Source organism: Meles meles, chromosome 19 (genome assembly GCF_922984935.1).
Source record: "Meles meles chromosome 19, mMelMel3.1 paternal haplotype, whole genome shotgun sequence".
Classification (NCBI taxonomy): domain Eukaryota; kingdom Metazoa; phylum Chordata; class Mammalia; order Carnivora; family Mustelidae; genus Meles; species Meles meles.
In genome coordinates, this window is record NC_060084.1 from 53,882,544 (window position 1) to 53,909,692 (window position 27,149).

The 27,149-nt window shown below is 43.6% G+C and overlaps 1 protein-coding gene across 1 annotated transcript; it reads left to right on the forward strand.

Annotated features, from left to right (window-relative positions):
• The first annotated feature begins 15,974 nt into the window (after positions 1 to 15,974).
• LOC123930568 (zinc finger protein 665-like) lies at positions 15,975 to 21,886 on the forward strand. The gene is given in 5 exon segments (XM_045986780.1): positions 15,975 to 16,011; positions 19,845 to 19,999; positions 20,001 to 20,363; positions 20,854 to 20,941; positions 21,024 to 21,886. Coding segments are annotated over 5 exon segments (1,506 nt in total).
• Positions 21,887 to 27,149: the final 5,263 nt, after the last annotated feature.

Consider the following 27,149-nt stretch of genomic DNA (forward strand, 5'->3'; position numbering starts at 1 on the left):
TACTGCAGAATGATTTTTTTTTTTAAATACTTAAAGCATACCACAGAATAATTTAAAGCCAAAATGTGGCAAAACTCTAGATGGAAAAAAAGATACATAGAGATATAGCAAAGATATCTAGAGCCTGAAGATACTATACTATGGTTTCTTTTCTAAATCGTTTCTAGTTTAAAGTATTGTTTTACACTTCACATTTAAAGCTGTGATCATTTTTGAGTTAATATTTGTACAGGTGTGAAGTTTTTGCAGAGATTTTTTTGGGGGGGGGGGGTGTATGGAAATCAACTGGTCCAGCATCTTTTCTCCTTTTCTTTTTTAACTTTCTCTCCATTCACTTACCTCGGTACCTTTGTCCAAGCTCAGTTGGAAGGACTTGCGTTGGACCATTTCTGGTCCTCTCTTCTTTTCCATTGATCTGTGTGTCTCTTACTCCACAAATATAATGTGGTCTTGATTACGTTTCACTGTATTAGAAATCTAGAATGAGTGATTGCAACCACTGTATTCTTCCTTTTCAGATGTTTTAGCTATTCTAGTTCCTTTGTCTTTCCTTATAACTTTTAGAATAATCTTGTTTGTATCTACAAAATATCTTGATAGAAATTACGTTAAATCTGTGTATCAATCTGCAGTCATTTGACATCGTTTCTATAGTGTATCTTCCAATAAATGGCTGTGGTATGTCTGTTTGTGTGATCTTTTATAGTTTTTTGGGATCAAAATGCCATCAGTGTTTTGTTAAATTAACATGTTTGTACTTTTTCCTTTTCGAGCAGTCATACATACTGTATTTTTGATTTCAGTTTCCATGTGTTAATTGCTACTGCATTTGAAGTAAGATAGATTTTTTTAAAATTTATTTATTTAGAGAGAGAATAAGTGCAGGGAGGGGCAAAAAGAGGGGAAGAGAGAGAATCTCAACCACACTCTGCGCTGAGCATGGGGCTCGATCTCACGACCCTGAGATCGTGACCTGAGCCAAAATCAAGAGTCAGACATTAACCGACTGAGCCACCCAGGCGCTCCAAGATGGATTTTATAAAATGTTGATCTTGTGTCCTCGAAATTTACTCATCTCCCAGGGCACCTGGCTGGCTCAGTCGGAAGAGTATGCAATGCTCGATCTTTGGGTTGTGAGTTCAAGCCCATATTGAGTGTAGAGATTACTAGAACCATAAACAAACTTAAACAATTTACTAATCTCACTTGCTTTAGAGATTTGTAGGTTCCTTGGGCTTTTCTATGTATACTACTTCATTAGTTTCCTAATGCGGCTGTAAGAAATTACTGCAAACTAAATGCACTAAAACAATAAAGTTTATTTTCTTACACTACTCACTTACACTTACTACTCAGCGTAAGACATCTAAAGTGGATTCACAGCACTGTTAACCTTGATATTCCACGAGGAGTAGGTTTCCTTGCACTTTCCAAGCTCTGGAGACTGCGTATATGCTTTGCCTTGTGACCCACTGCCTCCAAGGTGGCATCTTGGTACTGTCCATCCTGATTCAGAGCAACAACTTCTCTGTCTCCAACTCCGCTGGCATCCTTCTCAAACCCTCCTAATCACATCATGTCTACCACATAATCCAGGATCACCTCCCATCTCAAGATCCTTAACTAGACACATCTGTGAACTCCCTTTTGACATAGAATGTAACCCTGGCAGGTTATCGGGATGAGGCTGTGCCTATGCTGGGGGGGGGGGGGGCTGCAAATACAGTTCCTTCTGTCGATGGGTAAACTGTTAACAACGCCTTCCTTTCTGGCCTCCATCACTTTCTGTCCTTAATTTCTTGGGCTATCATCTTACAGTATGTTAACTAGCAGTGGTAACAGAGGACATGATTGCCTTATCCCAAGACTCTGTGGGAGTAATAGTCATGTTTGCTGTATAGGAAGGTTTTGTAACTTCTTTAGTGAGCTGAGGAAGTTTCCCTCTGTGGGTTGTATCCTTTGAATATTAACAGCCTCTCAGTTACATAGTTTGCAGATATTTTCTCCCATTCTATAGATAGCATTTTCACTCTTGGTGGATTCTAATGCTGTGCATAAGCTTTTTTAAAAGAATTTTTTGGGGGCGCCTGGGTGGCTCAGTGAGTTAAGCAGCTGTCTTCGGCTCAGGTCATGATCCTAAGGTCCTGGGAACAAGCCCGGTATTGGGCTTCCTGCTTGGTGGAGAGCCTGCTTCTCCCTCTGCCTGCCACTCTGCCTACTTGTGCTTTCTGTCTCTCTGTCAAATAAGTAAAATCTTTAAAAAATAAGAACTTTTAAAAATTTTATTTATTAGAACATGAAAGAGAAAGCACAAATAGGGAGAGGGAGAAGCAGACCCCACTGAGCAGGGAGCCCGACATGGGGCTTGATCCGAGGACCCTGGGATCATGGCCTGAGCTGAAGGCAGACACTTAAATGACTGAGCCAGGCGCCCCTGTGCAGAAACATTGTAGTTTGATGTGGTCACACGTGTCTGTTTGAGCTTGTTTTGCCCCCTGTGCTTTTGGTGTCAAATTCAAAAACCATTCTACAGGCCAATGTCAGTAAACTTTCCCAGTTTTCTTTAGGAGTTTTACAGATTCAAGTCTTAGACTTTAAGTTTTTGATACTTTTTTTTTTAGTTGATTTTATGTATGATGTGAGATAAAGGTCCACTTTCAACTTCTGTGTGTGGATAGAGATCGGTTTCCCCAGCACCATGTACTGAAGGGACTGTCCTTTACCAGTGTGTGTTTTTGGCACCAGTTTTGCACCTCAGGTAGTTGTAAATATATGAGATTATTTCTCCTCTGTCTAGCTGGGGTCTTGCAGGGTCTAATAGAGAATTATCAGTCTAGCTTCCCTCTAAAATAGCCTCTTTGGGAATTGGGCTCTCTCACCCCTCCTCTTTGCCTCATCCTCACGTTCTTTCTCAGAACTGCTTAGAGGAGAATGGGGCTGTGGAGCAGGGAGCTCCTGCCTGTTAATTTCCAGATGCCCAGATGCAAATAAAGGGGTGCAGAGGACTTAAAATTTGTTAAGTGAATTTATAGTTTTTGTTGTTTTAGTTGTTAAAACCTGTGTTTCAGGGGTCCCTGGGTGGCTCGGGCTAGTGCTATCTCACTCTCTGTGAAATAAAAAAAAATAAATAAATGAAAATAAAAATAAACCGCTTCAAAAGCTTTTTTTTTTTTTTTAAAGATTTTTATTTGAGAGAGAGTGAGCAGGCACGAGCAGTGGGGAGGGCAGAAGCAGAGGGAAAAGCAGACTCCCTGCTAAGCAGGGAGCCTGATGCGAGACTCAATCCCAGGACCCCAGGTGACCTGAGCTGAAGACAGATGCTTGACCGGCCCAGCCACCCAGGCGCCCTCAAGAGTCCTTGGATCACCAAGTCTTCCATTCCTAGGGGATCTTCTGGTTGCTCCACATGTCAAAGACAAAGTCATGAATGCAAGTGAACAAGCCATCAGAAAAGTCCCTTGGCACCATTTCTACTTCCTCTCATATTTGTTTGTTTGTTTTTAAAAGATTTTATTTATTCATTTGACAGAGATCACAAGTATGCAGAGAGCAGGCAGAGAGAAAGGGAATGCAAGCTCCCCGCTGAGCAGAGAGCCCGACACGGGGCTCGATCCCAGGACCCTGAGATCATGACCTGAGCCAAAGGCAGAGGCTTAACCCACTGAGCCACCCAGGTGCCCCTGTTCATTTGTGTTTTTTTTTTTAAGATTTTATTTATTTATTTGACAGAGATCACAAGTCGGCAGAGAGGCAGGCAGAGAGAGAGGGGGAAGCAGACTCCCCGCTGAGCAGAGAGACCGATGTGGGGCTCGATCCCAGGACCCTGAGACCATGACCTGAGCCAAAGGCAGAGGCTTAACCCACTGAGCCAGCCAGGCGCCCCTCATTTGTCTTTTAAAGTAATCCCTAAGCCTAATACGGGGCTTGAAATCATGACCCCAAGATCAAGTTGCATGTTCTACCAACTGAGCAAGCCAGGTCCCTCTCTCCAAGTAGATTTAGCTGCCAATGTACAGAGGATCACTTGTAATCATCAACGATAGGGTGAGCTGTTCCACACACAACACTTCTAAGACCAAATATGTGGGGTTTTCTCTGCACCAACCAATTCTCCAGCTCTCCAGACACCAACTGGGGGTCCTATAATTCGATTCTGAAACCAACTGCTTGGAATTAGCACAGACCCAGGGATTAAGGACTCAGTCTCCCAATGCTGTGTCCACTTCAGATGCCAATTACAAGTTCTGGGCCTCCTGCACTTCTGACCCAGTGGCTGTATGTGGCTACAAATTCCAGTATGTTCTTGAGATAGAAGTGGCGATACACAGGGATCATTTCTCAATTCTTTATTTCTGATCTTAACAGAAATGTCTCTAACATTCAGCCATTAACAAAGTTCTGTATTCATTGTAGGTGAGAACTGTGGGTCAGATTAACTTTCTCATCCTATGTGCTGAGCATACATTCCTATTTTAAATATAATAGAGCTTGAAATGCTTAGTCCTTTCCTGAAGATGTTAGCGTAAGGGAAAAATGTAATCATATCACAGCAAGGTGTGTAACACCACGAAATACTAAAATACAGGCATGTCTGGAGTAAAACCTGTACAGTCATACTGTTTATTTTAATGATTCATTTTTGCATCAAACTTCAGAAGTCAAACTGCTTTCTTTTTGATGTCTTAATATCAGGGATATACTAGCAATACTACATACTTTTGTGTTTTCTGCTGTACTGAGAAAAGTCTATGAGAATTGCGAATACCTCAAAAAAGTGGGAAAGTCTCCTGTAAGACGACCACAGTCTTGTTGAATATTTCAAAGTTTTCGAGTCATTTATGTTTTTCTGATTTCTAATTCTTTTTAAATCTGTTTCAGTAATCTATATTTATGGAAATAATTCTCAATTTTCAACTTAAGATAAAGTTTGAAGAATTCCTACAGGTTTTTAAAATCTATCAATAATTTATTTACTGTAATTAGCATTGTTCATGTATCTGCACAGCTTAAAATGACTATTTCAAAGGCTCTACCTATTATATCAATTTTGATAAGATTACTTTTCTGTATTTTATGTGGTTTTTCTATACCTCATATATTCCGTATAATTCTCATTTCTGCCTTTTGCTGGATTTACACTGTATCTTTTTAAAAATTCTTGATTTGGACCTGTAGTACATAAAATGTCCAGTGAAGTTTTAATACATAAGTTTGCAGCTAACTTACTTACTTTAGATGCTTCTTCATTAAATAAATACCAGAAGCTTGAACAAGAATTTTCTTAATTTTTCATGTACAAAAACTAGTTATCAAAACAAATAGTGACTATCTTTTAGGTTTTCAATATTTAAATATTTCTGAAAGCACAGTTTTCCATATACTATAATTTGACAGATGATAAACATTATCTGTCTTATTACAAGATATCCTATATTGTGTGTTGATGTAAAATGAATAAACATTTTAGAATTTCTAAAAGAAGGTTTTATTTGAGCACAATTTAGGACAGCTGCCCCAAACCAATAATCTCCACAGGGAAGAAAGTGCTCTAGAGAATGAAGAGGTTTTACAGGATTGTGTAATTTTTGTCCATCTTGTAAAAACTCAAAAGATTATAGATCAGCATTTAGTTAGGAACCCCTCTCCACTTCCTCCTTTTCTCTGTGCATTACATTCCTCTCCTTTTATCTCTGGACTTGCCTACTGATGTAGGATAAACATTAGGTTTTGAAGCTGATTCCCAAGAAAGAATTCTTGAGACATCCTTGCTGCAAAAGGTGATTTTATAAAAGCATGGGGACAGGACGCTTGGGCAGAAAGGAGTGGCCCTGGGGTCGTGAGGAGTGGCCCATTATACACTTTCAAACTGGGAGAGGGTTAGGGATAGGGTAAGTCTCTAATGAATTTTGGAAACAAGTTTTCCAGGACTTTGAGGGGGCTAGCTGTTGTTGGGAAAAGGTCACCATTTCATAAAATCTGAGTCACGAGACCCTTCAGGAATGTATCAGTGGGCCATATGCTTGGGGGATGATTGGCAACATGTATCTTGGGGGGAGGGAGAGATTTAGAGATAAAGGAAGTTTCCGAAACAATTTTTATATGTTAAACAAAGTAGGCTTACAGAATCCTGGGGCAAGGTTGGGCCTTTTGTCCAGGGCAAAGTGTCAACACTGAGGCAGTTGAGTCCCTAGAGGAATGACACTCTGTCTGTTTCAAGGACTAGTCAATGGGCTGTAGGTAGTAAGGAAACTTAATTTTTCTTCTGCCTTTGTTTCCCACATCACCTATGGTTTGCCATTGCATGCATGTCCCAAATATCAATTCTTCTGCTATTCCTAAATAAACCCGTTTCAGGATAAAATAACTGGCTATTAAGGTTGGTATATATGCTGAATATATATATGAGCCATACTTAATATATAAATGTTATAGTATAGTGTAAATATTCAGCTCATATTAGCTCAGTTTTTCTTTGGGCCAAATTTAAGGTCATCTTTGATGGATGTTCTTTGTGTGTGTTGTAAGAACAAATATAAATTAAAAGTAAGAGGCTTAATTCCTCCTGTTGAAAACAAGGTTAAAGATGACCCTTCCTTCCTTCCTTTTTTTTTTTTTTTTTGGTCAGAACATTTACCTTAGAAGACTTGCAAGTATAAGTACTTTCTCAGTCTCTTTGAAATGTATCTTTTAAAAGACTGTTCTGTGTGTTCTGTTCTGCATAAGCCACCCCTTGGACCTGCAGGTACACATGCAGGCTAAAGAGGGTTGTTTGTGAGGCTGGTGCATCCCCTCTCCTGCTCCAGGATCCCCCCCCCCCATGGAATTGGGGAGGGGAGGCAGACACACTCAGCCCAAGCTCCTCGAAAATACAGAAACATGATAACATGGAAATGCAACTCTCCAAACTGCATGTCGGTGAACAAATGTTTAGTTTCAAACCCTGTTAATTTGACCTATAAATATGGCCCTTAGGGGGATGGTCGGTTGGAAGTCTGAGCTGAGGGGACGACTCTCCGCCCAGGCCGCTCAGTCAGGACTCCAGCCTGGCTGTCTCCACAGAGCTTTCCCGACTGACGAGGCTGGATGTTGCAAGTACCCAATTTGATGTAACTTTGCCTTATTCTCAGCTACTGTCTACTATCGTCTTCATCTATGCATAGATTCCTTTCCTCTTCCGTTTTGTACTGGCCACCCCAATTACCACGTAAAGTTAGGAAGGTCTGTGTGTAATAGATGGTGCTGTCCAGTCCTCTTACTTGGGGACTAATTATTATTAGTGATGTGATTTGAAGGAGTGGGGTTCAGAGCAGACAGCCAGGAAAAAATCCTTGAGACGTCTTTGGTGCAAAAAGGTGGTTTTATTAAAGCACGGGGACAGGACCTGCAGGCAGAAAGAGCTGCACTGGGGTTGTAAGAAGTGACTGATCATGTAAGATTTTCTATCCTGTGGATGGGCTGGTGACGTTAGGGCTCCAGGAAATTGAGTCTATAGGTTTCTGGAGATTGCTTTTTTCTTGTAAATTGTTAAGACAGCTGCAAAACGGAGATCCTGTCCCTGCAGGACTGTGATCTCTATCAGTTAACCTCTTGTTTTCCCCCTTTCCTTTGTTCTAGGGCAGAGAGGTGTGCCTGAGGAGTGTCACAGGTATCCCACCTGAGGGGCGGGGCTTGGAGGTGTCCGCTAGTGCTTTGCCCTCAGCATCGTTAGGAAGACATGTTTGTCATGGGTTCTATGAAAGGGTAAGATTTCTATCTTTGCAATCTCTTAACTGTGTGCCGGTAATACACATCCGATTCTGGTTTAATGCTTATTCAGTAATAAATTTTTTTTTTTCCTTTTTCTCAGCCACCTTTGTGGAGAGGATTTCTGGGTCAGGAGAAAATTTGTTTTTATTTTTAATTAATAGTCTCATCTGCTGATGTGGAATAAAGACTATGTCTGGGACAATTCAGTTCCATTGTATTTACTAGTTTAGGGGCACTAAATCCTCACTAAGCCCTCCCTGCAGGGTTACACAAAGACCTTCCTGTAGATTTCTGCACACACAGAGTTTTAAGGTAATACCCAGTTCATTCACATTTAAATGTACTCTCTACAGGGCCAATCTGAATGAGAATTCACATATAGTTTTTCTTCTTAGGTCACAGAAGATAACAAGCCTTTCTTCACTTTAATAAAAAAAAAAAACCTCACAATGAACACTGTTATGCTGTAAATAAACAAATTAAAAAAAATAAAATCTTAAAAAAAAAACCTCACTCTCATCAGATCTTATCTGATAAGGAGAAACTTTCTCTCACTTGAGAATAAGCAGTGCTAAACTGACACCCAACAAAATGGCATTTCCTTTTCTATTTCCCATTCACCCAGGAGGCCAAACTATACACTGGGCTCAGTTCCCAAGACTTTCATGGGAACAAGACCTGGGATATGAGGTGTGGGAGAAGGCATATGATAATTTGAATCACCTACCATGGTTCAAAGGACCACTAACTTTTTTTTTTTTTAAGATTTTACCTGACATATGGAGATCACAAGGAGGCAGAGAGGCAGGCAGAGAGAGAGGAGGAAGTGGTCTCCCATGTGGGCCTCCATCCCAGGAGGATGGATCATGACCAGGACCTCCGGATCATGACCCGAGCAGAAGGCAGAGGCTTAACCCACTGAGCCACCCAGGCACCCCAGGACCACTAACTTTAAAAACAAAACAAGAACAAAAATAAAACAAACCCTAATAACTTTTAAAAAATCGTTATCTATTGTCTTGTTATAATTTATAATTGTTGAGACGTTTCCAACTGTGAAAAGGAAAGCTTTTTTATTTTTTTTTTTCATTTTTAAGTAATCTCTACACCCAACTTGGGTCTCGAACTCACAACCCTGAGACGAAGCGTTGCATGCTCTACCAACTGGGCCAGCCAGATGCCCCCCAAAAAGAAAGGAATCTTAGTTTTCAACATAAATGGCCCCCACAACTTTAAACATTTACCTTAAAACTGTTTGAAACATAATCGAGATAGGAGGCAAGGCATCGCCACAGAAGACGCACGTTTCCAAACCAGGGAAACAGACTTGTGAGCAGAGAGGCGGGACTCCAAGCCCAGGCCCCGCCCCTGGACTGGCCCCGCCCTGACAAGAGGCTCCGCCCCCGACTTCACCACGCCCCTTACTATTCCCGCGTGGGCTCCGTCCCTCACCGCCCGCCTCTTCACTGCGCACTTGCGGGTTCCTGTAGACCCGGAAGCGGATATCGCCGAGCAAAGGTTCCGCTGCGGAGCGTGAATTTCCGTGTTTCTCGTTTAAACCTTCTCCTCGCAGTCCCCTCTCCTCCATAGTCGGGCTGTGGGGGCCTTAAAATCCCCGCACCGGTCCCTGTGCCCCAAGTGAATGCAGACGTCGCGGTGATAGGTCAGGCGCGGGTCCCTTTCGGTTTAAAATCGCAGCCGGATGCTCTGGGCACTTAGGTGTTGGGTCTACGCAGACTCCGGCTTCCCCGTCCGTGTCCCGCTTGGAGCTTCTTCAGACCCCGTCGCCCGCCCCGCGCCCCGTAGAGACCCCTTCCGCGAGGTGGCGTTACGCCCTTGGCGCCCCACAGCCTCCCTTTCTGGACCCGGGTGGCGGTCCCTGTCCCCCCACAGGGAGGAGCGGCCGCGTCCTTCTCTGGGCCCTGGAATTCTCGAGAACTCACCCCGCTTCTGGAACAGCGGCCCTCTGAGCAGCTTCTCAGGCCCCCTCCCTAGTCCCCTCTGCCCTGACCCCGCGGTGCGGTGGGTGACCTGGGCCTGCTTCGTGACACTCGGTGTTCTCCCCCACCCCGATAATGCGCTCTTGTAGGAGGCGAGCGTCTTATTCCATCCCACCCCACGCCTGCTGAGTGTGTGGTCGGGGGGAGGTGGGGAGAAAGAGACTGCGACTGAAAGAGAACGTAGAGGATGGGTGAGGGACTTGCGAAGAGACACAGAGTAAGCTGAGAAAGCAGGTGCAAAGCACAGAGAAGTTAGAGGAAAGCGGGGTCTCCAGGGAGGTGAAGGAGGACGACAAGGGGGAAGGGCCCTGGCTCAGGGGTAGGAGCCGAGGCAGCGTTGGTGAGGCAATTCAGATAGAGGGAAGGGGGAGAGGACAAAAGAGTTATGGCCTTGACCGTGTGAACGGTCGCGTAGCTAAGACAGGAAACAGGTGACTGGGAAAGTGGGAGAAGAAACAGAGCAGAATGGAAATGTAGCTGCCTGGGGGTTATAACGGAAAGAAGAGAGGAATGTAACAGCATAAAAGGAGCCTAGATGGGCGAAGAAAGAGGCAGAAATGCATGGAGACTGGGGATAATCAGAAAGTTGGGGGAGAAGTATAAACTAGAGGGGAAACAAGTTGCAGAGTGGGCGGAACAGGTGTGAGAGAAGGGGAGTGCCTGGGTGGCTCAGCCCTCTAAGCATCTGCCTTTGGCTCAGGTCAAGATCTCGGGGTTCTGGGATCCAGTCCTGCATCGGGCTCCCTGCTCAGCGGGTAGCCTGCTTCCCCCCTCTACACCCCCCTCCATGGCTTATGATCTCGCTCATGCTCTCTCTCAAATACATAAAACCTTCAAAAAAAAAAAAAAAAGTGTGAGAGAAGGAATCCAGAGGACAGACAGCAGGGCAGGAGAGGGGAACAGAATGAGCAGAAACCAAGGGGGGAATACAGAGAAGGAAAAAAAAAGGTAAATGCGAAGGTAGATAGAATGAGAGAGGAAAACACATGGTAGTGAAAAAAGAGGGTGGACCTCAATCCAGATGATTCTGAGTTGACTGGTTATGGATAATGCCGTTGTGGAATGCTTTGGGGCTTTGCCATCCAATACATTTAGTTTGTCTAAGTTACATGGATGAGGATGAAAATTTCAAAACTGGCTAAAAGGCTTGTGGCTTTTATATTTATTTACATCAGAAGATAATTTCCACTTGCAAACCCCATTCAGCCAGGGGACAGGGACTTGACTCAGTCAGCTGTGGGTCACCCTCTTGTCTTTGGTTGGGCTGGGACTGGGTGGGGGAGGGGAGAAGTGGGGCAAGCAATGACTGTCCCTACACACTGCCTTTGTAAAAGACCGTTACACTTACTGTGTGTTTTTGTGGGGGTTTTTTGGTAATGGGTTTGCTTTTTTCCCCCCTACTTCTCATATTTGATTCAGTATTCTTGTTGTAGCTTGAGATAAATCTCAGTTGCCTATTTTTTTTCCTGTCAATTTATTTTTTTATTATTTTACTTTAAATTCAGTTAATTAGCATACAGTTTCAGAGGTGGAGTTCAGTGATTTATCAGTCTTATATAACACACAGTGCCCATTACATCATGCCCTCCTTAATGCCCATCACCCGGTTATGCCATCCTCCCACCGCCCCCCAGCAACCCTCAGTTTGTTTCCTATGATTAAGAGTCTGATGGTTTGTCTCCGTTTCTGATTTTGTCTTGTTTTATTTTTCCCTTGCCACTTTTCTATAAATAATTATTAACTTCTGAAATAAGCTTTGGTGGCCTCCAATACTCAAGTCATTGTTATTCTTTCCTCAGAATGATATATATTTTTTAAGTATTTTAATCATATAGTCAGTGTGATATAGTCTTAATTTTTTTTAACTTTGTCACCAGAGTTATTTAGATTTTTAAAAGATTACAAGGTGTTTGCCTTTTAAATTTGCTTCTGGTTTAGGTTGAGCACGCCTGCTTTCTCCTCTCTCTTTCTCTCTTTAAAATATTTATTTTACAGCAAGAGGGGGGCGGAAAGGGAGCACTGAGCACAGAGCCCGACCCAGGGCACTATCCCATGACCATGAGATCATGACGTGAGCCAAAGTCAAGAGTCAGCTAAGCCACCCAGGCGCCCCTCTTCTCTAATATTAGAAAAGTTTTTTGGTAATTACTCCGAATTCCTAGGTTGTTCAGTGACTACTTGGTAAGGTTGTCAGTGGCTTTTTAGTATTTGAAACCTAGTTTAACCAGCTGCCTAACACTCCGTCTTCTTCTGTTACGTGATCTCTTGAAACAGTGGGTTTTGAGCTACTAAGTTGATGTTCCCCTCACCTCGCTTTTGTCTGCTTCTCTGCAAATAGAAGAATGGCTGGATTGACTTGAAACTTTCTTCCAAACAAAGGAATCTCCAACAAAACCAAAATTTAAAAAAAAATTTTGCTCAGAGTTTATTTCTATAGCTGACCCTCTCTCAGTGTGTTCTGCACCAGTGGTTATGTTTTTGCAGTTCTGATTTTTAAATGTTTTACTCTGATTTTCTGGAAAGGAGGAATTAAACGCTTGGTGTCAGTGTGATCAGACTTTCAAAGAAGCTTCTCTTTTGCTCGGGCATCTGAAAGAAAGTCCTGGTGCCTCAAGGGGGAGGATGGTAAGGACCAGCTGCTTCTGGTCCATCAGACTCCATTTTGGAATTCACTGCACCTGATTCTCTCTCTTTTTTTAAGATTTTATTTTTATTTATTTATTTATTTGACAGAGATCACAAGTAGGCAGAGAGGCAGGCAGAGAGAAAGGAAGAAGCAGGCTCCCTGCCGAGCAGAGAGCCTGATGCGGGGCTCGATCCCAGGACCCTGGGATCATGACCTGACCTGAAGGCAGAGGCTTTAACCCACTGAGCCACCCAGGCGCCCCGCTGCACCTGGTTCTCATCACTCAACTCAGACCTTGTCAGAATGATCTACTCTGGGCCTCAGTGAGCCTCCTTGTAACATGGAGATGGGACACTAGACCAGAAACTGAGTCAGCAATACTGACTCCTGAAATGATGGGTCAAATTGGGTCTGTGCATGGTAGTTCTTTGTGGATGGAGTGCCCAGTTGTCATTTGAATTTTAAAATGGGTCCCAGTCCTCCAAAACTGAAACACAGGAACACTGGGATGGAGGCAGAGACATGGGCTCTGTGTCCTAGACCATCGGCACATGTCTCTCTCTGCAGCAGGGGGATCTCTGCTGGCAGATGATAGTGCATTGAGCCCTCTGCCGGCCTCCCATTGTCACCAGCACAAGCTCTGCAGCCCTGTGTCATCAGGGCCCCTGTCAGGTCTCCAGCCTCCTCCTGGGAGCTCACACAGTTCCACAGCTCGCTCTGCCCCAGTCACGTTCACCTTGTCTCTGTTTCCAGACACCAGCCTTTTCTGTCACAGGATCTGGTCCCTACTCTTCTCTCTCTAAATCGTCTTGGCTCTGGCCCTTTCTCCTCCTTCAGGTGTCGGCTCAGAGACGTCTGTTTGGCCTCTCCTGCCCACCCGTCATCTGAAGTGCCCATCTCCGGTCGGTCTGCCATGTTATGCAGGTTGAATTGTGTCCATGGCAATCACCCGGATGAGAAAAGCTCTTCTCCGCTGACTGTCTGGAGTCTTTGCTTTCCCTGCAGTGGAGGCCCCCAGCTGGCTGCTGCCCCTTCCTTCGGACTTGGGTTGAGATGCTTCCTGGGTGGTCCTCAAAGACCAAGGAGCTAGGGCAGGTGATGAGGGTAGTGCCCATTATTCTGGAAATTTCATCACCAGTTGATCTAAACCTCCCGTGGCTGCTGCTTTTACTCAAAATAAGAGCAAGAGGATGTGCTGAAGCCTAGAAAGCCCTGCAGCCCAGGGTCCCCACCCATGTCCCCCCCACAGTGTCACTGCCCTCTGTCAGTCCCCGGGTGGTCCGCGCTGCGCACATCACCAGGGAGCAGCTGCGTCTCGGGCAGGGGCTTTGCCTTCCAGCAGGTGATCTGCTCAGGCTCAGGGATCCTAATTTCCTTCAGGAAGGGTGGGGACACGGTCAAGAGCCCGAGGGGCCATAAAACAGACGCCCTGAATAACTCGAGGTCTTGTAATCTGCTGTGAGTGGGGCCAGGAGGAAAGATCTAGGGGCTTCTCTGCCTCTGACGTCCTCACTGAACTCCATCCGGCCAGTCTTGGACTGTTTTTAAGCTGGACTCCGTGTTGTCCCAGTTGCTCACGAGTGTTCCCAGCAGGGCCAGCTTCCTGGTGTCCAGAGTGAGGGCCCAGCGCCCTTCAGTTGGCCCTTGTGCCCATCACTGCTGTGCTGTCTGTGCCCAGCGGTCCCTGTGCCGTAGCCAGTTTGCTCGTGGCACCTGCAGGGGCGGAAGGCAGATGGGCGGATGGAAGTGAGACTCGGGGGGTCTGTGGGAGCGACGTGGAAGCAAGTGTGGGGCCTCCAGATGGCCCGGTGAAGGGCGTGTGCTCGTGTCCCAAGCATGGTTGTGGGGCCTAGGGGTGTGTGGCGCTGCCGTGAAGGGGTGTCCTGGTTCTAGCAGGAGCACCTGGAAGTGGGTTTATGGGTCGTTGGGCTGCCTGGGTCCGTTTGGGGTGCCATTGTCATAGCTCGGGTTCCCTGGGATGCACGCGCCAAGGCTGAGATTTGCCTGCTGGGTTTATTGGGAAGCTCATGCTGACGCCCGAGGAGGCATGAAGGGAGTGGGGTTTGGCAGAGACCTGTGACCCTGTGCTGCTCGTAGAACTGAGGTCTGAGCGGCGTCCACAGGGAGAGCTGGCCGCTGCAGCCAGGGGCCTTGGTCCTGAGGGTGTGGATCCGGAGGTGCCCCAGCAGCGCTCCCCCCGGTGACCTCTAGGGGGTCTTTCGGGCATCCTTCCTGCACCTCGTCATGTTTTGGCTCTTTGGAAGTTGCATGGTCGGCGGGCGCAGGTGGCAGTATCTCAGGCCGACACAGAGACACACAGACCCCAGACGCTTTCTGTTCACCCTTCTTCCATCTGTAGAACAAAGCATTCTCAATTAACTGTTTCCCCCTTATTAAGGATCCTTTTTAATGCTCCATTTCAGAGCACAGTACACCAGACACTCTGTCTTCAAACCTTGCTTTCAGTCACTGCTCGGACCGCAGCCGGTCAGGCTTTGACAGTCCCTGTGCTGCCGAGACTGTCAGGGACCTCCCTTTCGTCAGTCCAGTGATGGGTCCTGCCCTCATCCTCCTGCTCTTGTCACCAGCGTGTGGCACAGTTGACTGCTCCCTCTTCCTTGAAAGACGGATTTCCTTTCCCTTCTCTACGCAGCTTGTGCCCTGAGCTCTGTGTCCTGTGTCCGTGTGTCTGTACATCTCTGCTAGGATGTAGATCTAGGATGTAGATCTGCTAGGATGTAGATCTAGGATGTGTCTGTACATCTCTGCCAGGGGTCTGACAGGTGCCTCCACCTTAATTTGTTCAAAAATGATCGTGACCTTTTCTAAGGGTCCCGTACATTTTGGTTAAGGGCCATCCTGTATTTCCTAGGACTTAGATACACATCTGGGCATGAACCTAAAATATGTAAGAAGTTACAGTATTTGCAAGTGTGTTAATAAGGTAAGAAGAAGTCAAATGTTTACTGAAAATGACAGGAAGAACACAGATTCTAAGTTTCCTTAGAAGACCACGCCCTCCCCATCTGCGCTCCTCTTCTGCGGGTCCGTCCTCGCCCCACTGCAGCCCTGCAGGCCTCTTCCCCTTTCCTGGGCCCAGGCTCGCTCCTGCCTCAGAGCCCTCCCAGGGCCTGTCCCTCTGCCTGGAACTGTCTGGCCCCTCAGATGCGGGTGGCAAACACCCTCCTTCCCCCAGGTCCTCGATCTGCTACCACCTCCTGAGGGAAGCCTCTTAGCTCCCCATCCCCCGCCCCCCCCCACACACACACCTTTGCTGCCTGCCCTGCATATTTCCTTCTGTCCCTTCCCTTTCCGGATCTGGGTGCTGGTGACAGTGGGCTCTAAGGGGAGAGTAGGTGGGAGGTGGCATATCTTGGGATGGCTGTCGGGAAAAGACAAGAGAGAACAAGTGATCACGTGGAGAGCAGGGAACCTTTGTGCACCGTTGGCAGGAACGTAAATGGGTGTAGCCATTTTGGAAAAGCACGTGGAGGTTCCTGCAGAAATTAAACACAGAACTGTCATCTGATTCAGCAGTCACACTTCTGGATCTATGTCCAAAGGAAATGAAACCAGTATCTTGAAGCGATATCCGCACTCCCATGAGCATTAATGCGTCCATTATTCACAACAGCCAAGGTATGAAAACAACCTAAATGTAGACAGAGCGATGGATAAAGAAAATTATATATATGAAATAAAATTTGGGCCATAAAAATGAAGGAAATCCTACTGTTTATGACAACCTGGATGAAGAAAGAACTTGGAGAATATTATGCTAAGTAAAATAAGCCAGAGAAAGATGAATGCTGTGTGAACTTGCTGATCTATAGAACCTAAAGACGTCAAACTCCTGGAACCATAGAGTAGATTGGTGGTTACCAGGGGCTGGGAGACGGGGAAAATCGGGGAGATGTTTGTCAGAGGTACAGCCTTCCATTCGTAAAATGAGTAAGTTCAGGTATCTAATTTAAAGAACAGTGACTATAGTTAATCATAGAATATTAAATACTTGAAATTTGCTTAGAGAGTGCATCTTAAGTGTTCTTGCCACACACCTGCCCACAACATGGTAATTGTGAGGTGTTGGACACAAGCTGATTGTGATGAGTATTTCACAATGTATACACACTTCAGATGATTACATCATACACCTAAATAGACATAATTTTTGTCAACTATGCTGCGGTAAAACTGGGAAAGAAAAACGGGAGGTGTATTGATCCTGCCTCCTCTGGGTGGTGCCCTGTCCCAGCTTCATATGCGATTGCTCAGGCATTTTGCAGATACATCTTTTGTGGCCCCCCCATAGAGATTTCCCTTCAGATAGTTGGGGCGCAGGGAGAGCAGCCTTGCTAATACTTAAAGTGCCGCAGGTGTTTCTGATCTATATTCAGCATAAAGCACCAAGGCTCTGGGTCCTTCGTGTCTGAGGGCTGAGATCTGGGCTGAGGGTGAGTGGGGTTCTGCTCTTCATGGAGTTTGATCACAGCTGGTCTGTGATTTGAAGGGGGGGTCAGTGCAGCTGAGACCCCAACCGCTGCGTGTCTGTGAGGGCTTCCCCGGGAAGGGAATGTGATCTGAAGCAGGGGAAGGCAGAGCTCACTGGTCTCCTCGTTCATATATTACTCAGTCTTCGGTGGCGCAGTCGGTTAAGCATCTGACTCTTGCTTTCAGCTCAGGTCATGACCTCACAAGCCCCACGTTGGGCCCCATGCTCAGCAGGGAGTCTGCTTGTGATTCTCCCTCTCCCACTGCCTCTCCCTCAGCTCTCTCTGGTGCATGCTCTTTCAAAATAAAATATAATAATAAACAAAATCTTTTAGAAAATACAAATTAGTGCTGTTAGATGGTATGGAATATTGCATGTTTTTTAGTACACTCCAAAGTTACTTCTGTTTAAAAGAAGATAACAACTTTGTCATGTTTATTATGAGCTACCCCTTTGCATTATATTCTGTATGTTTTCATTTTGCAGTTTGTTCTCAACAGTTTTGTCTTTGATCTCAATAAATTAAAAAAAATACACTCTGAGCTACATATATTTGGGGACAATGAACTGGATAACTAGAAGGCACTGCGTAGGTAGGAGATTGCTCTGTTACTTGTCTGTTACATAACTGCATGCAGGAAATTGTAATTGTGACTTCTAACTTCTATCTCCAATCCCTGTATAATGTATTTTTCTTACCTGGTATTTTAGAAGTCAGCGACCTCAACATATTTGTTGAGTTGTAATATTGTGACTTTTTCTAGAATAAAAATCTCTTTTTTAAAAAATTATTTTATTTATTTATTTTAGAGAGAGAGAACACGTGAGTGGGGGGTGGCACAGGGAAAGGGAGAGATTCATAAGCAGACTCTGCACTGAGCATGGAGCCTGATGCAGGACTCGATCCCACAACCTGAGATCATGACCTGAGCCAAAACCAAGAGTCGGATGCTTAACCAACTGAGCCACCCAGGTGCCCTGCTTTTGTTTTTGTTTTTGTTTTTTTTCATTCTTGAGGGGAAATATTTAAAGCTCCATAGACTATAATTTTCTATATTATGGTTACTTACGATTTATTGCTGGTTTTATCAAGGGTTACTAGAATATTGTATTTATTTTTATTGTGATTTACAGATGTTTTATGCAGTATAACTGACATGCGCCACTGGTTAATGTTGTAAAATGCCTATATTTCATGGGTACAGATAATTTTATAACAAGTGTTTATAAAATTTCATTTTGTAAACATTGTTTTATTAAATTTTTCATTTTCTGGGGCACCTGGATGGCTCAGTAGGTTAAGTGTCTGCCTTGAGGTCAGGTCATGATCGTCATGATCTCAGGGATCAAGCTGTCACAGGCTCTCTGCTTGGGAGAGAGGGAGTCTCAGTAGGGAGTCTCCTTCTCCCTTTCGTTCTCCCTCTGTGTTCTTTCTCAAATCTTAAAAAAAAAAAATCTTCATTTTCTCAATGCTATATTCGTTTTGCAATTCTAGGTTGCCATTTATTTAGATTATTCATTAGATGAGCTTGTTTTAGATTACTTACCATTGTAATATGTTATCTGTTCTTCAGCATTTATTTATATACGAGTACATGGAAAATTATATATAATATTTTTTCTCAGTTATGAGACATATATTTACTGCCAACTAGTATGTGCTTAGGGGTCATCGTGGAAAAATATACTATCTTACAGCAAGTGGTGGTGAGGATGTGGAGAAAAATGAACCCTCTTGCGCTGTTGGTGGGAATGTGCTCTGGTGCAGCCACTCTGGAAAAGCATATGGAGGTTCCTCAAAAAGTTAAAAATAGAACTACTAAGATCCATCTATTGCACTACTGGATGTTTATCCAAAAATTATAAAACACTAATTCAAAGGGATACCTGCACTCCTATGTTGATAGCAGCATTATTTACAATAGCCAAATTATGGCAGTGACCCACGTGTCCGTCGATAGATGAATGGATGAAGAAGATACAATATATATATAGTGGAATACTATTCAGCCACAAAAAGAATGAAGTCTTGCCACTTGCAACAGCATGGATGGAGCTGGAGAATATAATGCTCAATGAAATCAGCCTGTTAGAGAAAGACAAATACCATATGATTTCACTCATATGTGGAATTTAAGAAACAAGGCAAACAAGAAAAGGGGGAAAAGAGAGGAAAAGAGACAGACGAGAAACAGACTCTTAACTATAGAGAACAAACTGATGGTTACCAGAGGGGCGTTGAGGGGGCGCTGGGTTTAATAGGTGACGAGGATTAAGGAGGGCACTTGTGATGAGCACGGGGTGGTGGATGGAATGGTTGAGTCACCGTATTGTACACTGAAACTGCATGACACTGTATGTTAATTACACTGGAATTAAAAAAGAAAGAAAAATACCCTTTCTTTGAGAGCTAACGTAATTTTGTATGTACGGCACGAGTATTTTTGTCATAGGGTGTTTGAAACTAGGCTATCCTAAAATTAATTTGTATTACAGATGAGCACTCTTTCTTTAGCAAAAAAAAAAAAAAAATCCTGTTCCTTTAGTCTTCCTAAAATTTTGAAGATCATGGGAAGTTTTATAACTGTTCAGTAGAAGTATTACTTTTGTTGTAATACTGTGTTTTTAACACGTAATGTTTATTTGTGAGCTGTAATTAATAGGACACCTATGGCTCTTTATATCTTATAGATGTCTCTCCTACACATGTGATCAAGAAAATACAATTAAAGGAGAACAATAATACAGGAGAATTATTCCAAACAGTGATGTTGGAAAGACATGAAGGCCATGAAATCAAAGATTTTTACTTCAGGGAAATCCAGGAAAATATGCATGACTTTAAGTGGCAGTGGAGAGATGAGAACATAAATTACAAAGAAATGTCTGTGACCCATAAACACAGTCTCACTGCTATAAGAGATCAGCACGGTAAAAGTGATGCAGGAAACAAGCGTGTTATAAGTAGGCTTGGATTAAGTTTTTGGGGTGAACTACGTGTTTCAAACTGAAGGGAAAACTTATGAATGTAATGAAGTTGAGAAGTCCGTCACCAATGGTTCCTCAGCTTCACCACCTCAGAGAATTCCTCCTGTGGTCCAAACCAGCACTGCTAATAAACGTGGGAGAGATTTTTATTTACCCTTCGACACTGGCACAAGAGCAGAAAGCACATAGGGAGAAACCTTACAGATGTCATGACTGTGGCAAAACCTTTAATCAGGGCTCACACCTCACTAGACATCAGATAATCCATACAGGAGAGGAACCATATAAATGTAACGTATGTGGGAAAGTCTTCAGTCCGAATTCACACCTACCAAGTCATCAGAGAATCCACACCGGAAAAAAACCTTACAAATGTAATGAATGTGGCAAAGCCTTCAGTCAAAATTCACACCTTGCAAATCACCAGAGAATACACACTGGAGAGAAACCTTACAAACGTAATGAGTGTGGCAAAGCCTTTAGTGTGCACTCAAGCCTGACAGACCATCAGGTAAGCCATAATGGAGAGAAACCTTATCGATGTAATGAATGCAGCAAGGGTTTTTGCCAAAGGTTGAAGCTTGTAAAACATCACAGAATTCATAGTGGAGAGAGACCACACAAATGTAATGAGTGTGGTAAGGCTTTTACCCAGAGTTCAAGCCTGGTTGACCATCAGAAAAGTTATTCTGAGGGCGCCTGGGTGGCTCAGTGGGTTAAGCCGCTGCCTTCGGCTCAGGTCATGATCTCAGGGTCCTGGGATCGAGTCCCGCATCAGGCTCTCTGCTCAGCAGCAAGCCTGCTTTCCTCTCTCTCTCTGCCTGCCTCTCTGTCTACTTGTGCTCTCTCTCTGTCAAATAAATAAATAAAATCTTTAAAAAAAAAAAAAAAAAAAAAAAAAAAAAAAAAAAAAAAAAGAAAAGTTATTCTGAGTCATTACCATACAATGTAATGTGTGCAGCAAAGCCTTCGTTGTGCGTTCAAGCCTGATAAACCATCAGGTAATCCATACTGGAGAGAAACCTCATAAATGTAATGAATGTGGCAAGGCTTTTACTAAGGCTTCACACCTTAGGCATCATGAGAGAAGTCATACTGGAAAGAAACCATACAAATGCACTGAATGTGGCAAGGCCTTTAGACAACGGTCTAACATCACGATCCGTCAAAGAATTTCATGCTGGAGAGAAACCTTTCAAATGCCACAAGTGTGGCAAAGCCTTTACTCAGGGCTCACACCTCACTAGACATCAGATAATCCATACAGGAGAGAAACCATATATATCTGATATATATGGGAAGGTCTTCAGTCAAAATTCACACCTAGCAAGACATCGGAGAATCCATACTGGGGAGAAACCATATAAATGTAGTGAATGTAGTAAAGCCTTTAGTGTGCAGTCAAGCCTAACTTACTGTCAGGTAATCCATACTGGAGAGAAACCTTACTGATGTAGTGAATGTGGCATGGCCTTTACCAGGCGTTCACACCTTAGGCATCATGGGAGAAATCATACTGGAGAGAAACCATATGCATGTGTTGAATGTGGCAATACCTTTCGACAGTGGTCTGACATCAGGATTCACCAAAGAACTCATGCTGGAGAGAAACCTTTCAAATGTAAGGAGTGTGGCAAAGCTGTTACTCAGGGCTCACACCTCAGTACACATCAGATAATCCATACAGAAGAGAAGCCATACAAATGTAATGTATGTGGCAAAGTTTTCAGTCAAAATTCACACCTAGCACTTCATCAGAGTATCCATACTGGAGAGAAACCTTACAAATGTCAAGAGTGTGGCAAGGTCTTCAGTCAAAATTCACACCTTGTAAATCTCCGGAGAATCCATACGGGTGTGAGACCTTACAAATGTAATGAGTGTGTCAAGGCTTTTAGGAGGGGTTCACACCTTAGGCTTCATGAGAGAATTCATACTGGAGAAAAGCCGTACAAATGTACTGAATGTGGCAAGGCTTTCAGACAATGGTCTGACCTCAGGATTCACCAAAGAATCCATTCTGGAGAGCCCTGAGTGTGGCAAAGCTTTTACTCGAGGGTCACATCTCATCAGTCCTCAGATAATCCATACTGCAGAGAACCTTACAAATGTACTGAACATGGCAGGGCTTTTAGGTATTGCCTTAAACTCAGGGTTCACCAGATAGTTCATATTTACAAGTGTAACAAACGTGGCAAAGTTTTGAATTAGTACTCTTCACTAGATATGAGTAAATACCTGGTAGAGAAACCACACAAAGGTAATGTGTGTGGCAAGGATTTTACCCAAAGATCAAAAATTGGGGAATATACTAGAGCAATACATTATAAATGCAACGAGTGCGGTAGAGCCCTTACCTTGAATTCCAGATACTTTGCAACAACAGAGTCCATGTTGACGGGCAACCATGTAAATGTGGTAGAGCTCTTATCTGGGCCTCACAATGACGTCAGAGTCTACATCTCTCAGAGAAACAACACAAAAGTAATGTGTACGCTAAGGCTTTTGCCCCAACGTCAAAACTGGAACATCAGATAATTTATATTGGAGAACTAACTTAGAAATATGAGGAGTGTCGTCATCAAATTTCATCAAATGTTCAGACTTCTGAAGTAGTGAGAGAATTTGTTCGGGGAAACTACAACAAATATGCCGAATGCAGAAATGCCTTTAAGGAACTGTGTGTCATTGGGATTCACCAGTGAAGTCGTACTGGGGAGAAGTCTTACAAATCTGATACATGTTTTGACCAGTTGACACACCACATGCCAGAGAATCCAGGAATAAGTGGAATAATTAAGTCTTTAGTTCTCTGTGATTAACCTGAGATGTTATTGCAGAATAATTATGTCAAAAATGTTAAAAATCCTGTATCATGGGAACAAGGACAAGTGGAAATAGCTCATTATTTTCTGTATATAAGATACTTACTTGTTGAAAATGCTACATTACTGTTTATGAGTTTCAACCTGAAGTTTGAAATCTCTTGATCTTAAGCCTTCCTTGTAGGCCCTTCCTGATGGTCTCTGAGGGGGACTCATAAGATGAAGGGGCCTGCTTCACTGTGTGTGACTCCTTCATAATCACGTTCCCTGGACCAGCAAGGACACTGAGTTGTCAGATTCGGTACTGTGTGAATTTGCATGGGGGAGGGGCAGAGAATAATGCAAAACCTCCGTATAATTTGTGTTTGTTACGTTCAGGGCCCCCTTCTCTAGAGGAATTATAGGGACTGGCCTTTTCATGGAGGACAGTGAGAGTTTGTTTCCTAGGGACTGATTATGTGGTAGAAACAATGCAGGGTAAGATGGTAATAGCCATTCTATATGACAGATTTCCTTTTTCTTGGAAATTGAAGGGAGCAGTTACCTGAGAGGTTAGTGGAATGGGAAGAATCAGAACTGTAGGGACGCCTAGGTGGCTCAGTCAGCTAAGTGTCTGCCTTTGGCTCAGGTTATGATCCCAGGGTTCTGGAATCAAGTCGTGCATCGGGCTCCTTGCTCAGCAGGAAGCCTGCTTCTGCCCCTGCCCCACCAACTTGCGCTCTGACAAATAAATAAAATCTTTTTAAATTAAAAAAAAATTTTTTAAAGATTTTATCTATTTATTTTAAATATATATAGAGAGATCACAAGTAGGCGGAGAGGCAGGCAGAGAGAGAGGGAGGAAGCAGGCTCCCCACCCAGCAGAGAGCCTGATGTGGGGCTCGATCCCAGGACCCCAGGATCATGACCCGAGCTGAAGGCAGAGGCTTTAACCCACTAAGCCACCCAGGCGCCCCTAAAATCTTTTTTTAAAAAAATAATCAGAACAGTTATATTCATGATTCATAGTTAACTCCTGCCACTACATTTTGCTACTGTTTTCTTCAAAATGTATCATAGCTTTCATGTTATAATTAATAAAGTTTAAATAATTTTCCCCATAACCTTGAATGAGTCATGTTCTTTTTCCAAAAGTTTACCCCACCTCTGTAGAGTACTTCGTACACACTGTCAGTGCACCATTAGGTTCTCAAGCTTGAAGGAATCTGTAACAATTTCTCTCCATGATGGAATCAAAGAACCATTTGGGGATTATATACATACACGTTACACTAGAGTTACTCTCTACGTACTCTGCCCCAGGATATTTATGTGGCAGTGAGGAAAAGGCCATAGCAGTGCAAGTTCAATACTCTGATCCCCTAAAACCTGCTTTCCCACTCATGAATATTCACTGTATGATTATATATCTTCATGTGTTATGTGCCCAAATGAAACCCATGGTATACACCTTAATTTAAATAAAGTGAAAGTGGGAGCACAGTAAGCATGAAAAATTCAGAAATAAAATAATTTCAGAAATTAGGCTAAAAGTAATCTATTTTGAGCTTGGAGCACCCATGAAAAAGTTTAGGATGAACAGCATATAATGGGAACAATTGCCTGACAGATAAACTAGAAATTTCATATATACACCCCCCAGTACACTTCTAGTTGATTTGCACTTGTGGCCACCCAGTGGAACAGTAGAACCTTAGCCAAAGCTGGCTTTGGCTATCGAGACTAGTGATGCCGTGCTCTAAAAGCATTATGAGAACATGTATTACCTGATGAAGATTTCTAGGGCGGGCACAGGAGACTGCCAAGCTGATCCAAAAATGACGGGAGAACAGGAAATGGTGACCGGTTTGGTGTATTAACGGTGGTTACTGGGTGGGGCGGGGATGGGGCGAGGGTGCCTGCTGTGGTTTGACCTTCCAGCCGGCATCAAAGGAGGGAGCACCCAGGCTTTTTTGTCACCTTGCCCAAATGGGCAGGAGAGAGGGTGTAGTGAGCCTTAAAAGTGTCAGTAGTCGGGGCGCCTGGGTGGCTCAGTTGGTTGAGCAACCACCTTCGGCTCAGGTCATGATTCTGGAATCCCGGGATCGAGTCCCACATCGGGCTCCCTGCTCAGTGGGGAGTCTGCTTCTCCCTCTGATCCTCCCCGCTCATGCGCTCTCAAATGAAATCTTAAAAACAAAAAAGTATCAGTAGTCAACCATCATAGTAAAACACTGAATATTTACTCTTGAAATTCCTTATTTCTTGGTTGGGAAAGACAAGATTTTCTTCATGCTAATAATTTATTACATTCCCTTTCCTCCTCTACACATAGGTTCCATTGTATGATACAGTTGTTGAAAATGCTTATAAAACACTATTTAGATAAATGCCTTAAGGTATTTTTACATAGGTTTAATGCAGGTTGTTAGGAAATGTTTCTTAGATAATAAATATTACTAGAAGCAATTTTCCAAATGATTTTAAAAGTTCAACTTTGAATTAGGGTCTTAAGTAATATGTTACATGATCCATTTTCAATTGTAGTAAAATGTGTTTTTAGATTTTATTTATTTGACAGAACAAGCAGGGGGGACAGCAGGCAGAGGGAGAGGGAAAAGGTTTCCCACTGAGCAAGGAGCCCTCTGTGGGGCTTGATCCCAGGGGACTGTGACCTGAGCCTAAGGCAGACCTTAAGTGAGTGAGCCACCCAGGTGCCCTCCCCCCATTTTTTAAAATACAATTTTTCCTTCCACACATTGTGACCCAGATTATATGTTTAGCTTACATTTTTCCCATTTTGCACCAAGGGATACACAAATCAGTGGGCTGCTTTGCGACTTCTGTGACATGAAAATGAGCATAAGGCAGTGACAGGTAGAAAGTGGGTACAAAATATGAAGAGTTCTTTCAGGTCTTAAATAAGTCTTAAGACTTAAGTCTTAATAAGACCTTAAATAAGGTCTTAAATAACTGGAAAGGCCAGATGGTTAAGTGAAATCTCTTGCTGAGGGTTGGCCGTGGTCAGGTGCTTGAAAATCAAGTGTGTGGAGGTTAACAAGCACACGGTGAAGTAAATGAAAATATAATGATGTAAGATAGTCACCGAGATTCCAACTGTAGTTTCTGACAAGGGGATAATCCACATTACCAAATGCCCTGGGTCCCTCTGCCATTTCCCAGGGATCGGTATCTCTCAGATCCAGGGGACCCTGCCCTGGAACATCTCTTTGTATTCTACTTTTTCTTTATTGAGCAATTCTGCATGTGCTACTGTATTTTTTATTTCAGTTTCCACGTATAAACTGCTAGTATACAGAAATGCCAAAGATTTTTGCATGCTTTCGTATTTCAACACCTTGCAGATTTTATTTTTCTAGACATTTTTGTACATTCCTTTGGATTTTCTACATATACAACTTCAGAAATGTTCCTGTTAATGCTGTGACAAATTACCATGACCCGAATGACTTAAACTGACAAGTTTATTCTCTTACAGTTCCGGAGGCCCGTTCTACATCGCAGAACCAGAGCACTGTGCTTCTTCTGGATATTGCAGGTCAGAATTTCTGTCCTTACCTTCCCACATCCAGGGGCTGCTGACATCCTGTGCCTGTTGGTCCCCTTCCTCCATCTTCAGAAGCGGGCAGGCTAGCATCTCAGGGCTTGTTCAGCTCAGCCCCTCGGCTTCCATCACCTCACCAACTTCTACGTGGCTAACTCTACCTGCATCCTTCTTATATGGACCCTCGGGACCATTCTGCAGTTACCAGACCATCCCGGATCATCTCCCGTCTCGCGATCTTCACCAGAGCACATCTGCATCTCCCTTACGACCTTTACGGTTACCCTCCCATGTTACAGGCAAAGGACATGCCCATCCTTTGTGGTGGGGGTGTTATTCAGCCTACCATAACCATGATGGCTTCTGCAATGGGAACGCTATTTTATTCTCCTTTTCTCTCTTTATCACTTTTGTTTATTCCTCTTCCCTTGCTTCACTGGCTTGAACTTCTAGTAACACGTCAAATATCAATGGTGAGAGTAGACATCCTTGCCTTGTTCCCAGTCTCCAGGGGCAAAGCCTCCAGTCTTTCAGCAAGAAGTATGATGTGGGCTGTAAGTTTTTTGTAGGAGTTCTTTGAGTGGAGGAAATGTCCGTCTGTTCTAGTTTTCTGAAAGTTTATATTGTAAATGGGTATTGAATTTTGTCAAGTGCGTTTTCTGTATCAATTGACAGGATCTATGATTTTTCTTCTCCAGCCTGTTAACAAACATGGTGGATTACACTGGGTGGAATTTGAAACTGCCCTCTGTCCCTCAAACCCGTTTTGTCATGGTGTACAATCCTCTGTATTGTTGATTTCTATGGCTAATATTTTGCTAAGAATTTCTGCATCTTCATTTGGGATTTAGTTGGTAGTTATCTTTTGTTCCCCCTTAATGTTTTTGTGTAGTTTTGGTATCATGCTAATACCGACCTCGTAAATTTA